The sequence below is a fragment of the Mastomys coucha genome, unplaced genomic scaffold, assembly GCF_008632895.1.
Source record: "Mastomys coucha isolate ucsf_1 unplaced genomic scaffold, UCSF_Mcou_1 pScaffold12, whole genome shotgun sequence".
NCBI lineage: Eukaryota > Metazoa > Chordata > Mammalia > Rodentia > Muridae > Mastomys > Mastomys coucha.
The window spans coordinates 36,271,876-36,288,016 of NW_022196894.1; the positions used below are offsets into that span (position 1 = coordinate 36,271,876).

The following is a 16,141-nucleotide window of genomic DNA, read 5'->3' on the forward strand; positions in this document are numbered from 1 at the left end:
CAGCTGATACTTCAGCCCCAGCTAACCAGAACCACAGAATCTTCACAATCAAAACAACATGACCCTGACAAGAGTCTTTAATCTTCCCTCTGAAATTTCACAAGTCACATCTCCATCTTCTACACTGTTTCCAAGCTCCTACAGAACATCTCACAGAGTTCTTAACAATCAGTGGCTCTTCTAGCTCAAAGTTCCAAAGTCCTTCCATAATCCTCCCCAAAACATGGTCAGGTTGTCACAGGAATACCCCACTATGCTGGTACCAATTGATGTTAAAGAAGTTGAAAGAAAGAAACATGTATTCTTAACAAAATAAGACAGAAGCTTTCATATTACTTTATAATCCTCGTTTCTGCAACTGATTACGCGGCCTTAGCTGGTATTTATAACCACCTTCCTCTACTACCCATTCTGTATTTCCTTCCCCCTCAGCAAGCACCTGAAGACCAACAAACCCAACCATTCTTTAGTTTTGGCAAAAGTGTACGTGCCAGTATTAGTTTACAAAAATAAGTTAGTCCTCTGGTATAAACATTTTCACAGTTTGCCAAGGAAGATAGTTTCCATGCTGTCTTGTCTTCCAGAGCACCCACAGCGCCATCATCCTTCCGCACCGTGCGGCTCAGAAGGCTCTTTCTGGCTGGATCTGTTCCAAATCTGCTTCCTTTTCCTTTTCTTTTCTGAAGCAGGGGACTTTGTATCCTGAGCTTTCTTCTTTTTCTTCAGGCAGCTGAGAGGATTGGGGCCAGGTGAGCCTTCTAATTCTGGATTGTAGTTCATTTCAGATATAGTCAAGTTGACAACCAGGAATAGCCACTACAGGAGGTAAACGCGCCTGCCACAAAAGACAATGCAAGCCTGAGATTTCAATTCTGATTCCCAGAAGGAGGGAACCGACTTGACTCCACAAAGTTGTCCCCGGACATCCACCTACCATCACCCCCATCACACAATACTAATCAAATATTTTTTTAAAATGCAGTGTTGTAGGCAAGTTGAGACTGGGATGGCTTCATCACTGTCCATAGGTTTGAGTGGAACATGCCTCAGAGTCTGATATGATATTAATTCCTTCAGTATTAGGACCTGTGTTAGCCAAAAGACTCTGCAAACCATGGTAGAAAGTAAGTGGCCATAGGACTGATTCTTTTTTTTTTTTAAAGGTTTATTTTATTTATTTTATGTGTATGAGTACACTGTAGCTGTACAGATGACCGTGAGCCATCATGTGTGTGGCTGCTGGGAATTGGACTCAGGACTTCTGCCAGCCCTGCTTGCTCCAGGCCTCGCTCGCTCCGGCTGGCATAATTCACTGTAGCTGTCTTCAGACGCACCAGAAGAGGGCATCAGATCTCACTACAGATGGGTGTGAGCCACCATGTGGTTGCTGGGAATTGAACTCAGGATCTTCGGAAGAGCAGTCAGTGCTCTTACCTGCTGAGCCATCTCGCCAGCCCCAGGACTGATTCTTTTACAGAGACTTTAATACCTATTTTTGCTCTCTCTTCATAGGTGATTTTAAGGAAACAAGTGGCCATGTTAGGGAATCCCCACATTGCAAGAAATTTGCAGATGGTCTCTAGGAGCTGGGGAGGTCTCCCACGGATAATTAGCCAAGCCCTTACCAGTACAACAGCAGGAAACAGAATTCTTCCGATAACTGGAGTGAGATTAAGAACACAGGCATCACCACTAGAACCTCAGATAAATCAACAACAGCTACCAGTGTTAATTGCAATCTGGTAAAACTCTTAAGCTATGTCAAGACTCCTGACCTATGGAAACTACCAGGTAACAAATGTTTGCTGCCATCTGGCTGTGCATATGGCCTAAACAACCAATACTCACTTCACACAATGGATATGGAATGCCTAACATAAGGAAGGTGCAGGCCAATCTTGCTCTTGGTAAGGGCTAGAGGGCTTCATGACTGGCAGATGGCTGCCTTCTTATTCTGTTCTGTTCTCATAGGGGATCATTGAGAGAGACAGTAACTAATCTCTTCTTATAGGGGTCCAAATCCCATCACGGATATATATATATATATATATATATATATATATATATATATATATATATCACAGATATATATATATATATATATATATATATATATATATATTTCCCCAAGGGAATTGGAAAGCTTTTTTTCCCTTTTTTAAATTCAGAGGCAGACATGCAAATACTATGTTCTGTAAGCAGGACAGAAGCTAACTATTAAAGCCTTGTAATTCTCTCAAAACATGTGGTATCACCTCTTCTGTATGAGTAGCCACCACCCACCCATCCTTGGTGAAGTCACCAAACGTAGGCACAGTAGGCACAGGACTACATACCTGTATCACCGAAGAATGGTAAAAAGCTCCAGGCAGTGGTGGCGCACGCCTTTAATCCCAGCACTTGGGAGGCAGAGGCAGGCAGATTTCTGAGTTTGAGGCCAGTCTGGTCTCCAGAGTGAGTTCCAGGACAGCCAGGGCTACACAGAGAAACCCTGTCTTGAAAAAACAAAAAACAAAAAACAAACAAACAAATGGTAAAAAGTAATTCCCTAGTTGTGGTAGTAAGTTAGATCCCACTCACAGAACTGTGATTTGGTACCATCAAACTCTACTCAAGTCATTATTTCAAGCTTGTTACCTGTTAATTTAGTAACCTTAGCCACAAAAGTCTCAGAGGTAAAAAGAGTAAAATTTGCTAGTTAAAATAAAAATTAAGGAGCAACAGCTGGATATTCAAGGTATTAAATATATTATTACTCCTTCCTTTTTTTACTCTCTATATGTTACCTCCATTCAAGTTTTAAAGATTTGGGGGGTATGCGTGTGTGTGTGTGTGTGTGTGAGTATGTGTGTGTGTGTGTGTGTGTGTGTGTGTGTACAAGACAGTACATATGTGGAGCTGTTTATTGCAACCATCTGAGTCCTGGGATTGAACTCAGGTCACCAGGCTTGGTGACTAGTGTCTTTACCCACGAAGCTATCTCTCAGGCCCTTCAATTTAATATCTAACTATAGCTCTTCTCTAGGGAAATAGCTTATTAATGTTTTTCTTGGATAAATGGGAAATAATAATTGCATATGTTTTGTATTCTCAATTTTCACTTAATATAAAGTGAACCATCTCAGTCTATAAGCACGTGGGCTGAGAAAAAAAGTGAAGTTTAATGCTTACTCATTAATCAGAGGTAAAAGGAAAAAGTAACCACATGTATAAGTTAGTTAGACCATCTTAAAATAAGCGTTAAGTTGATGAGTACAAATTAGAAAATGTTTCCCCTTGTAAAGGAGACCTTTTGTTTGTGTTTTAGACTGGACCTTGCTCTGAGAATCAGGCTGGCCTTGAACTGTGTTTCTTCCTGCTTTGGCATCCCAAGTGTTGGAATGTGTTTGTTTCATCCTTCCCAGATTGCTCTTTATTTTGTTCATGAGCAGGCTATTTTACCTCAAAGAAGCAGCTATTGTAGGTCATGGTGCTCAAGAGACAGCCAAGGGTTTATTACAGTCTCAGAAACATCTGGTTAAAGGAAGCCAGGAACAGGAGATTTCTTTCCCTGAGGAGGCTGTTGTAATCAGTAATACACACACACACACACACACACACACACACACACACACACACACACACACGAGATAAGAGGCAATTTATTCTGGGAACAAAGATGGGTGATTATGGTCTGGGAACAGTTTCACACTACCCTAAATTCCACATTCCAATATGGTGATATGATACTCCCATGTAGTTTTATAGTGAAGAAACAAAATCATAAATCAAGATACTTCCTATATACAGTGGTAAAAACATTAGGTAGACAGGCCACAGGAAGGTAAGAAAATCTCAGCCATAGCCTCAGATGGCATTGATCTTCTCAGCCTTTTAGTTGATGGGAATGGGGGTGGGGGTAGGGGAGTGGGGAGGGGTCTGCTCATACATTCCACAGGATTTACCTAATGCTCACAAAGATGTTAGATCACATACAGAAGGGGGCAACAAATGACCACTAAGTGGGGACTAAAGCTGCTCCAAGACTACTTGGCTATAATCTCGCAACTTTCCACCCTCACTAAATCTCTAAAGTTCTAATCAGTTGATCAGTCTTCCAGGAAGTTCAGAGTAAAGTGTGGTTCAGGCCAGGAACATTCCTTCACAAAGGGAAAAATGTGAGGAAAACTTATCAGTTGCAAAAAAAGTTCCAGTTTTTCTCCTTCTCCTTCTCCTTCTCCTTCTTCTGGCCTACAATTTGTAACAAACTCAGTCCTCACAATCCTTACATTTACCAGTGTAAGGAGAAATTAAAGCTTTAAACCTGTGCTGACTAGGAAGAAAAATTATGGGCCTAAGAATCCATCACAAACTGGCCACATAGGCCTGGGAAAGAGCAAACAAGTTGTTAGATATCATAAGAGCTGGCAGGTCAAGAAGACATAAAACTATAAACATAGAGGAAAACATGTCCAGGCAAACGAGGACATGTCCAGGGCCCAGGCCTACAAGGACATGTCTGGCAAACACTAAGTAATGGACCATCTGGTCCTCTCAGATATGGTTTAAGGTCAGATGCTCTGTTGACTCAGATTAACACCAACCTTAGGAATTTTCCACTCTGTTCTGTACGTAATAGTTAATATTTGAACTAGCCAATCATGTATGACCACACTGATCCCTTTGTTCCCTCAGACCCTTTTTTCCTATAAAAACCTCTAACTTTCAAGCCTCGTGGTCGGCTCACCTATCTCCTGCGTGAGATAGGTGTGGTGCTGAACCAGGGCGTCCTGAAATCAAAATATACCTCTTGTAATTACATCAAGATGTGGTCTCTCGTGATTCCTTGGGTGTACGTCCTCCCGAGATTTGAGTGGGGGTCTCCCCCAGGGGTCTTTCACCAGTTCCCTCCTTTTCCTTCTTTGTTCATTGACTCTACACAAAAATTCAGTAGCACCAGTAAATACAGGTGACTGGTTTTAAATGGAAGTTACTTTTTCGGGCTGGAGAGATGGCTCAGCAGTTAAGAACACTGACTGCTCTTCCGAAGGTCCTGAGTTCAAATCCCAGTTCAAACCACATGGTGGCTCACAACCGTCCTTAACAAGATCTGATGCCCTCTTCTGGAGTGTCTGAAGACAGCTACAGTGTACTTACATATAATAAATAAACTAATTAATTTTTAAAAAGTTTCTTTGCCATCAGATACATTGACATATACATATATGCATGCAGTAACAATTAGGGAGGGAAAGCCCATGAGTTTGAAGGATAGTGGGGAATGAGTATGTATATGTAAGGGTTTATAGAAAGGAAAGGGAAAATGATGCAATTAAATTACAACCTCAAAAACAAAAAACAAAACAAAACCATTCTGGGTGACCTTTTAACCTTTGCTCCTGCGCTGAAGCCACGCCCTTGGAGTAAGGCTTCTTAGCGCTTCTTCTGCGCACGCTCTTCTTAGGCTCACTTCCGTCCGGAGAGGCGGGACTTCCTGTCCTCTTTCGCTTGACTGCGGAAGTGGATACAGACGGCTCAGGTTGGTCGGAACTTAGGAGCTTTGCGCGTGTGCGCTCGTAATTGCTTTCGCCTGGAAAGATGCCTGGATTGGCGGCCGCTATCCCTGCCCCGCCCGAGGCTCAGGAGAAGAAGCCTCTGAAGCCCTGCTGTGCCTGCCCGGAGACCAAGAAGGCGCGAGATGCCTGGTCAGTGCGCAGCCCGGGAGGGAAGCCCGGCTTTAGCAGCTCCGCTCCACTCTGCTCTCTGGGACTCTGGAATTGCAGGGACCGATAGTTTCGCTGTCCTCTCTGCTCCCTGTTCTTCACCTCAGTCTCAGTTAGGGGTCAACGGAGAGAGCAAGAGGTTGGATTGACCCCAAGATTCTCGTCCTTCATGCCTTTTAGGCTTCTTAGGTATAAGACCCAGATAAATAGAAGTGTATAAAGATGCACCTTGAGTTAGAGGCATTTAAGATATATGGAGACTTGTTACCATCCAATACTATACCACCAGCTATGATAGATTTACTGAGACCAAGGTGTAAATTTTTCAGGTAATCTTTAGTAATTTTTATTTGTATTTTTATTTTTTGCCAAAACATGTGAGTAGTAGAAGACAGGATACATTTCTGATAGTATACCCTTCCCAAGAAGTTAAAAGTCAACCTGTCTGGGGCTGGAGATGTATGGTTCAGTGGATAAAAGCCCTGGTTGACCTTCCAGAGGGCCTCGTTTCAATTCCCAGCACCCACACGATGGTTAACAATCTTCTGTAATTCCAGCCCCAGAAGAATCCGGCACCCTCTTCTAGCTTTTGCGGGCACTGCAGACACATGGTGCACAGGCATACGTGCAGGCAAAACACCTATACACATAAAATAAAAACAAACTAAGAAGTCAGCCTGTCTACAGAATATGTGATGTTAATGTTTATCTACTTTATCATCAAGTCACAAAAGGTTTTGTATGGTCTCCTCACTTTTATGTAGCCTCAATTCTGGAGCAGATACTGGAGTCCTCGGTATGAATATGATCTCCATCTTTTTTTCTCCCATCAAAATAGAAAAATAATCATAGAAACAAATATGGGTGCTCATGGTGTAATCTCATTACTGGGGAGACTGAAACAGTTTTCTAAGTCTAGCTGGAGCATTAGAGGGAGATCATGTCTCAAAAAAACATACACAAAACAGAAAGTATTTGTTGGTATAGTAAAGTAATAAGAGTGTACCCCAGTTATTTTATTATCACTACTTTTCAAGTCATACTGTAAATGGAGAATTTAAAGATCAGTCTAATACCAAGGTGCCTGAAATGATAGTACCTGCTTAAGGAGACTCTGGGAAGTGTGTGGCTCAAGATTCAGAGCTTAGACCTACAGGCAGGCTTTGAATCCTCGTTCTCCAACTTGGTGTCCTTATGCAAGGTACTTAACAAGCCTGCCTCACGTGTGTGTTGAATGAGTCCAGCATTTCTGTAAGGTTTGGCAGCAAGTGTAAGTGGTGAGTGAAAGCTAGCTGTTATGTGGAACCCACGGTCCCACCCAGGCTTCTCATCTGCTGGTTAGAATTTAATAGGAGAACCTATTCCCTACTCTTTTTGAGACAGGGTCTTGACATGTAGCCCAAGCTGGCCTACCAGGAGCCTCGTGCCTTAACTTCCCAAACATGATTACCGGCACTTGTCAGCACATTCTGGCTCTTGTGATTACTCATCGAAGTTCCCTAACCATCCAAAGAATGATTCATCTTGGGGGCTAATGGCTACCAGATCTTTTTTGATGTTTATGTTGTTGAGTGTTTAACAATTAAAAGTAGGCTTAGGGGTTTGAATGTAAGGAGAAACAGGAAGTTGATTCCTGTGTGATAGTAGGCCCATAAGTTAAACTCTTTCCTCATCGTTTGATGTAAATATTCACTTTATTTCATTATAAAGAAATATTTATTATTCCTTGGGTATAGACTAGAGGCATCAATATTTATTTATTTATTTATTTATTTATTTATTTAAGTTTTTCAAGGTAGGATTTCTCTGTATAGCCCTGGCTGTTCTGGAACTCACTCTGTAGACCAGGCCGGCCTTGAACTCAGAAATCTACCTGCCTTTGCCTCCCAAGGGCTGAGATTAAAGGCATGTGCCACCACTGCCTGGCTGGCATCATTTGCTACACATAATTATTTCATCTAATTAGAACCTCCCCCAAACAACAACAAAAACAAACTTCAAAACCTTAGTTCTGTGGAACGCCTTTGTGGGAACAGAACCATCTTAGGAGCAAATACAGAGAGCAAATGAGCAGAGCTGTTTGGTATAGTAGAGTATCGTTTGTAACTCCAGCTACATTCTGCATATGCACTGTCTCACTCCCTGCCACAGATTCTCCACGAATGTGCTTGTCGTCTATCTATTAGGTAATGAGTGCATCTTATTTTATAGCATCATTGAGAAAGGCGAAGAGCACTGCGGACATCTCATTGAGGCCCACAAGGAGTGCATGAGAGCGCTGGGATTTAAGATATGACATGGTGAGTGAGCTGCATTGCTACAAGTCTGAGCGTTACCTTGCAGAGTTAGCTAGGAGGCAGCGTTCTCCAAACCGCAGCTTGCCTGGCTAATCTAGCATGTTTAAGTAGCAGCTTAAAAATAACTTTCCAGTTTCTAGAATGGGCTTGTAACCGTTTGGTGCCAACAATTTGAGGCACCCAGTAAATCTGAGACAGTATGAAACTTTTGAGAACTGGTTTCACAAGAGACTTTAGAGTTACATTACAGTCAGGGGGAGGCAGCCAAGTATGGCTGCTGAGAGTTCAGATATACTGTTTTCCAAGGTAAAGGAACTAAGTGGAAGATACTCTTTGTTTCTAATATGGGGCAGCAAGAAAGTATTACTTTTTTCCAGTGAAAACAGGAGCTTTGTGTTAAACCAGGCATTGTTCTAAGAAAACTAACACCTTAGACCAGTTTCTGAAGAACTTTGAATCTAATTATCAATGCCAAGAGGGCTGTGTGTAACAAGACCACAGTCCATGACTTTTGGTTGGAATCTCTTGCCTCAGGTGCTCACTAGTACACTCCTTTGCAGATGTTGTTCTAAAGTCTTGTTAGAGAGGTTTTCCTTAGTGCCCCGTGTAAAGTAGTTCCCTTCCCTGTCACTGTTCCAGCCGTATCCAGTAAGTAGGCCTTCCCAGGTGTTCAGTGACCACATTCTCCAGTATGGCAGCCACTAGCAATGTATATGACTACTAAGCACTTGAATTGGGCATAGTGAGGCTGGGGAATTGAATTCTTAATTTATAAGAAGATTAGTAGGCAAATGTGGCTAGTGGCTTCTCTTGTTTTTGTAGTCATCCCATACATACTGAGCCTCTTCTTACAACAGTTGTCCTCGCTTCCCTCTGGCTGGGCTGTAAGCTCTGGGAAGCACCTGGTTTCACTGCCAGCATGTCCCAGCACCTAGACCATTGCCTGGCACACAGTAGGTGCTGACTAGGGTACTGTTTATTAAATGGATGAGTGAATGACTGGGAACTCAGTACGGCAGGATTCCGGGATGGCTCAGCAGGATGAGAACTGGAACCTCAGCCTCCAGGCAAGCACCCTGTTCGTGCTGTTCGCAGGTCCACATCTCAACTGTCACCTCCTAACTTAGTGACGGTTGAGAGATACCAAGACCATATGCCAGTTTCATAGTAGTAGCGAGCTGGTTTCTTTCTCCTTCACCTCGCTCTGGAATGTCATGCATGACCAGTTGTTGTGTTTAAAGTACAGGAAGGAGATAAGGAGCTCACCCTACCTGATAAGTCTGCCTGGAGGAGAAGACTATTTAAAGGCTCAGCATCCGTGCATGGCTTGCTTCACAGTCTAGCTCTCTCTAGTCAGTTGTGTTAAGCTTTGTCTAGAGCCTCAAGGGTAATTGGAGGCACAGTGAAGGGTAGTGGTGGCATTAAATTATTTATATTCTCCAAACCAGAGGCACTTTGTTACTCTGAACACTTAGTGATATTTTATCACCCGCATACTCCTTTTTAGGATTGCACAACACCTTAATCTTCAATCCTAAAACTCATAATGAATCCTCATGAAAAGATCTGCTGGAATGCATGGGAGCGTATACCTCAAAAGCCAAGCCTCTGACTGTAGTAAACTCCCGCACAGCTCCCTGCACTGCTCTGAGGTGAGCTTGACAGACTGCTGGACCTTGTTCTCTGAAAGCCTCGTCAGAGAAAAACCGCTCCACAGACTCCTCCAGCAGTGGTCATAAAAGTTCCTTAATTCAAAACCCTTCATAGATGTTGACATTATTCCCAAGTAAAATAGATCTTAATTGGAACTGGCTCACAGAGGTGGCATAAGTGTTCTTTTCTCATACTCTGTATAACAGTGTTCTCTGTGCTTCAGAAACACCTAAGCAACACATCCCAGAATTCGCAAGCCCTGCCTCAAACGGGCCAACTCAAGCTCCTAGATGATTTTTAGGTCCTTAACATAAATCTGCCAGCACTAAGGAAACAATAGTGAATATGCGCAATATAAAACTCTGAGGATTTAATGGTAGCAAAGGCAGAGACTCGAAACTAAAAAGGAAAAGTATCATGGTAGTGAGTCTAAACAGTTTTTTCAGTCATAACTTTTTCTTACTGACAGAGAAAGTAGACAACAAGTTTACCACCTAACCTGGAACTATCAGGAAGTGAGTGGTTCCTCCTACTTGTAAGAAACATGGGAAATCTGCTCAAATCAATATAAAGTAATGGTTATGCTAGTTTTTGTTCATTTATTTGGATGTTTAAGTGAGCCGCTTTGATACATAGATTATTTACAAAAGTATCTCAAGATAATGCATGAAGGGGGCCATTTCTAATGCTCAAACCTAAAAACAAGACAAAACACCTATTAAGACCTTATAAAGTGCCAGAATGCAAAAGATAGTCCCACTCAGCAGGCATACTTCACCCAGAGAAGAACCGGAGTCTGTGTCCTTCACATCTAGCTCCTCTGATGCATGCAGTGCCTAAGAAGTACAGGTGCTGCAGGCTCTGGGAACTGGGTTAGCTCCAGTTCTGCTTCTGTTTCCTGCCCATACCTTTGCTGAAGTATATTGTTTTTTCCTTCAATCTTTTTAGAAAAGAAAAGGCGGGGGGGGGGCTTAGGTGTCTGTGTCTTGGCAAGGCTCTTTTCCTATCTAAATCAAACAGAGGGAACAGGTTTAGGAAGTTCTTGAGTTAGTCTTAAGAGTTGGCTGCCTGAGTGACCGTTATCTATTCAGTGTTCTTCTCCATCTCCTTGCATAGGGACTAGGGTGGGGTGTCATGGCGAGAAGCCTGGCACGCTGAGGCTGGGCTAGCAGCACTGGGCCAGTAGCTGCTCTCCCTCTGGGTCTTCACTGTGGCTGTCATTTGCCCTGGGGTCAAGGAGGAGCTTCCCGCAGGAACAAGTGCACTGAACTGACCTTCCTTCTACGTTTAACACAGAGTGAGACCAGTTCTTGAAAGCGCAGAGGCTTCCAGCCATCTTTCTGAAATGTCTGGAAAGACACAGTACCTCACCAAAAGCTCCTAAACGTCATTGCAACCAGCAGTTTCAGGGGAGTCGTCAGTTAAGCTGAGCTGGAGTTGTGGCTGGTTTAGAACAATTACTTAATATTTCAGTGAAGGATTTATTTCTGATGGTCCTAGGTCCAGTTTGATGTCTGAACTCTGACTTTCTAAAATCAAATCTCTTCTGTAGGTGGCCTACTTTGTGAATGAGTAATCCCTGAAGAATGAAGAAGATTAAATATTTTGGAAGTGGATAAAGCATTTATAATTTATTAAAAAACAGAAGGAAAGAAAACGTGATGAATCGTCTTCATTGTGTTTCTTTCTCTGTTCTTCACATGCCCACATCAATTTTGGTTCAGTTTCCTTTCTCTTCTAGTGAGTATAGTAGCAACTCTTGTGCCATGACTTTATGAAACTGTCCCACAGAACCGAAGGGAGAACGGAGACCTGAAACACAGAGTTCGAGAACAAAAGGACACGGAGCCAAGTTGAGGGTTTCCAATCAAGGCTCGTCTTTACTTTGGGGTTCAGCATTTATATACAAGAGAGCATAACTGAATCTCTAGGTTACAACGACATTTGAATAACATGAAGAATTCGGGAGGAGTCAGGAAGAGTCCAAACAAAGTCAAGGGGGAAGTCCAAGGGAAGCTGGCTGCTGAGCTGAAGGTGGAGACTCAGGACATCCCGCAGGTCTCAGCTCAGGGGAGTGGCTGGAGGCGCAGTCTACAGTGGGGGAGGAGGTCAACAACAGATGTCCTCAGGCTGTATACATGTCTGCCTGCAGGTGAAGCTTCCTCTGGAATCCTCCAAGGCGGAACTCATAGTAGTGAGTCTTTGGTTGAGGCACAGCAGGGGTGAGTTGAGTCTCCCGTGGCAAGCTCCGTGATGTCTTGCAACTGAGGGACCCTCATTATTGTGACATCACGGGAAATTGAATAGTTATTGTTAGGAGAAAGCAGATCCTTCTCTTAACCAGTAAAATCTCCAAGCTTAGGTATCTAGAAGTTGAAATGAACATCTTTTACCTGTTCAAAATAATGTCACAGCCATACCATCTCAGTCAAGGCTCATTGGCCAGTTGTGGGACCATGCCTGTAATCCCAGCACACAGGAGTCAGAGGCAGGGGGCTGCAAGTTTGAGGGGATTGCTTTTGTTCTCTCTCCTTTATCCTTCTCTATCTTTCCTCTCTTCCTCTTCCTTCCTTTCCTCACTCTCTCTTTTTTTTTCTTTTTGTTTTTGTTTTTGTTTTTTCGAGACAGGGTTTCTCTGAGTAGCCCTGGCTGTCCTGGAACTTACTCTGTAGACCAGGCTGGCCTCGAACTCAGAAATCCACCTGCCTCTGCCTCCCAAGTGCTGGGATTAAATGCGTACGCCACCACCGCCCAGCTCCTCACTCTCTAACTCTTAAGTAAAGTTGTCTGGCCTGGAAGATCCCAACTATTTGGCGTAGTTACTTAGTGCGTGGCCAGTTATATGATAAGGTAAACTAAAGACAGTGTGGTGCCTAGGGCCAAGATAGCTACCTGCGTTTAAGAACCTGTTCCAGGCTGGTGGCTAGATTGATGTTAGAAACTGACTAGTCATGCTGGGGCTGTAGCTTCTCAAACAACACATGACAGTTTACCAGCATACCTTATATATACAGCCTGCCCTCCAGGCAGAGACATACTGAGTAAGAGGACACCAAAGTTTGAACTTTGGTGTGCATAGTGTCCAGAGATCTGAAGATGAGCACTCTGCTCATAAGGAGCTTCTGATCTGATGAGCACATAAGTATAATCAGAAATTGAAATCTGAATGTTTGCTATTGTAATGGGTATCAGGGTGCTTCCCACAAGAGTTCATATGTAACTCTGCCCACAAGTTCTTTATTTAGCTTCTAAAAACGTAAGTGCTGGGACATGGCTCATTGATTAAGTGCCTGATTCACAAACAGGAGGATTTGAGTTCCATCTCCAGCCCCATATAAAAGCCAGGTGTGTAGCTGGGCGGTGGTGGTGCACGCCTTTAATCCCAGCACTTGGGAGGCAGAGGCAGACAGATTTCTGAGTTCCAGACCAGCCTGGTCTACAGAGTGAGTTCCAGGACAGCCGGGGCTACACAGAGAAACCCTGTCTCAAAAATCCAAAAAAAAAAAAAGGAAAAAAAAAAAGCCAGGTGTGAGACAGGCAGCTCTCCAGAGCTCTAGTTTGCTAACCAGCCAGACTAACCAGTCTGAGCTCCAGGCTCACTGAGAGGCCCAGTCTCAAAAAATTAAGGGGAAAGCGATACACTATTGACCTCTAGTCTCTATGTGCATCCACATGAAGGAATACACACACACACACACACACACACACACACACACACACAAACCACCTGAGTGTAATGGCACACACCTTAAAATTTTTTTCCATATGATATGTTTTGATCATACCTTTTTCCTCCCCAACTCCTCTCTTATCCTCACTCACTTTCCTGTTCTCTCTCTCTCTCTCTCTCTATCTATCTATCTATCTATCTATCTATCTCTATCTTTCTCTCTCTCTCTCTCAAAACAAAACAAAAAAACACACACAAAGCATAGAGTGTGATTTGTGTTGGCCAACTATTCCTGACCATGAGGCCTGCCTACTCTAGAGTGTGGTTGATATATTCTTCACTCCATTGAAGAATACTGACTTGCCCTCTCCTGGCAGATAACAGTCCAGTTTTCCAGACATGGCAGAGCCAATGCACATATGAACTCAGACTGACGGCATGTACAAGACCTATGCAAGTTCCAGCCAGACCACATCCCACCTCTAAGAAGGCACATTGCTTAAATCCTAGCACTCAGGGGGCAGAGACAAATGGGTCTCTATAAGTTCAAAGCTAGCCTGTTCTGTATAGTGAATTCCAAGCCAGCCAGTGCCCAGTGCTACAGTGAGATTGTCTTTTAAAACAATGTAAAAAGGGAGCTGGAGAGATGGCTCAGCAGTTAAGAGCACTGACTGTTCTTCCGAAGGTCTTGAGTTCAAATCCCAGCAACCACATGGTGGCTCACAACCATCTGTATAGCTACAGTGTATTCATATACATAAAATAAATAAATCTAAAAAAAAAATGTAAAAAGGTAAAACTCATAGTAGTTTCATCTTTTGTCAGGTTTAGTGAGTTCAATGGCAAGCATAGAAAAACCCCCATCAAGGAAAATGAGCATAATTGTGAGAGTCCAGAGTTGAAGCAACTCTACCAGCAGTTGTACTTAGTACCTGGTGCCATCCAGCAGGTAGATTGTCATAAGAGTTTTTCTTCTAAGACCAGTGAAACCAAGTGTGTACTTTCTTGTTTAAGACAGATAGAAGAGGCAGAAACCTTTCCCCAGGCGTGGAGTCTTCAAGTCCCCCTTTTCAATATGACTGAGCAATACTGCTATGTGTATTTTTACAAATACAATGGTTGTCAATGGTACCCCTAAGGCTAAGAAGTGGTTTGAGCAGGGCCTACTGCTTCCGTGTCTTGTCAGATCTTTGGACAAAACTGGAATTCTGTTTTACAGATGGAAGGGGTAAATGAATATTGAGTAAGAAACTAGTGCTCCATCTCACCCTAACCATCCTGAATGGTCACATTGAGTGCATAAGATCAGTTCCGCCTAGTGTAGACTCACACGTCAAAGAGAAAACTGGGTAGAGGATGAGAAATCGGTGTCCTGTTTTGTAGAATCTGACAGTCAGCTTGAGTTCAGGAAGCTGTTTCCTGAAGAAGAGCCTGCAGAGCAGCAGTTCCCCACCTATGGGTACCGAACCTTTCAGGGGTCAAATGATCCCATTCATGAGGATCACCCAAGACCATCAGAAAACACAGATATTTCCATTGTGATTCACAACACAATTGTGTGTAGCAAAATTACAGTTAGGAAGTAGCAACAAAATAAGTTTATGCTGGTGGGGTCACCACAGCATGAGGTGTCCTTGCAAAGGGTCACCGTGTTAGGAAGGTGGAGAACCACTGCTGTAGAGGATCTGAGTCAGGGCATATTCAGCTCCAAGAAGCAGGACAGCCAATTCCGGAGCCATAAGCAGCACAAATGTGTAGCTCACTACAGCCTGGAGTCAGAAGACAGAAGGTCACATCTGTGACTATGGCCAAGTCAGACTTTGAGCAACCTAAACTGCTACCCTTTATCTTTGACCTTCTCATCCTTAGGCATGTGGTCTCCTGACTATGGAGTTACATGGTGACAAGTTGTTACATTGATACACAGTTGTATGGAAGATCACAGGCTATCTTGTTATCAATGTGCATACCCTCTTTTCCAGGCTTGCCCACACATCTATACCCCATTCTTGCCATGCCCAGCTGGAGAGCACCTGAGCAGATTTTAGACTTCCTTAAATCACCCTCCCTCCTCTGCTTTTTTTCTTATTTTTCTCCTTCTGAGCATCCCCATCAGAGATTTTCCTTTGACCCTGTAGTCATCTTTTATGAGATTTCTGGGGGTTTTCAGGTTAGTCTTCCCCTCTAGATTAAAAACTTCCCTGGAGGAGATTGTTTTTTTTTTTTTCAATTTCATCTTTATCTTTTGTTACTACCTCACAGCTTGTCTAAATAAATGCTTACTGACTTGAATTATCAAATGGTGTTACTTCTGTTTTTTTTTTTTCCACTGTGTGTACGCTTTCATGTCCATGGGTTTCCTCATAAGGACATTACTGTCTTAACACAATATATTTATTCTCTTATCTCTGTCAACTGGCTTTTTAAATAAAAAGACATAATTTCCTGTTATTGTAGTCTGCTGATCTATGGACATCAATCTCACACTGATGACACCCACAACATAGTTAGGGCCTCTGTTATGATGCACGTATGTAGGTGCTTAGCAATGCCCAAACACCTGGTAGAACAGTGTAGTGGAAAATTACAGTTAGACTCACACTGACCGGGCTTTAATCACCACTCACATATTAACTCTGAATTTAAACAAGTTCCTTAGCTATGCTAAGCATTTTTCTTCCATTTAAAAAGGGGTGGGGAGCATACAGTAAGACCCGGTCAAAAAATCAGATGATAGAATAATATGTTATCTTGTTAATATTAGGAAATGGTAGCTGTCTGGTAAATGTTAGTCCTCCCTGCTCAGTTCATCTCAGGTG

At 42.9% G+C, this 16,141-nt stretch overlaps 1 protein-coding gene across 1 annotated transcript; it reads left to right on the top strand.

Annotated features, from left to right (window-relative positions):
• The first annotated feature begins 5,469 nt into the window (after positions 1 to 5,469).
• On the top strand, positions 5,470 to 11,314 carry LOC116085896 (cytochrome c oxidase copper chaperone). The gene is made up of 3 exons (XM_031363856.1): positions 5,470 to 5,684; positions 7,914 to 8,002; positions 11,205 to 11,314. Exons 1-2 carry the CDS (start codon positions 5,578 to 5,580, stop codon positions 7,996 to 7,998), a joined length of 192 nt encoding a protein of 63 aa, XP_031219716.1. The 5' UTR covers positions 5,470 to 5,577; the 3' UTR covers positions 7,999 to 8,002; positions 11,205 to 11,314.
• Positions 11,315 to 16,141: the final 4,827 nt, after the last annotated feature.

What these genes read in the sequence shown, in the direction of transcription:
- LOC116085896 (XM_031363856.1), top strand. Translation starts at nt 5,578, where the DNA reads ATGCCTGGATTGGCGGCCGCTATCCCTGCCCCGCCCGAGGCTCAGGAG. An exon ending in AAGAAGGCGCGAGATGCCTG is followed by an intron (nt 5,685 to 7,913) that starts GTCAGTGCGCAG and finishes CTTATTTTATAG; the next exon opens with CATCATTGAGAAAGGCGAAG.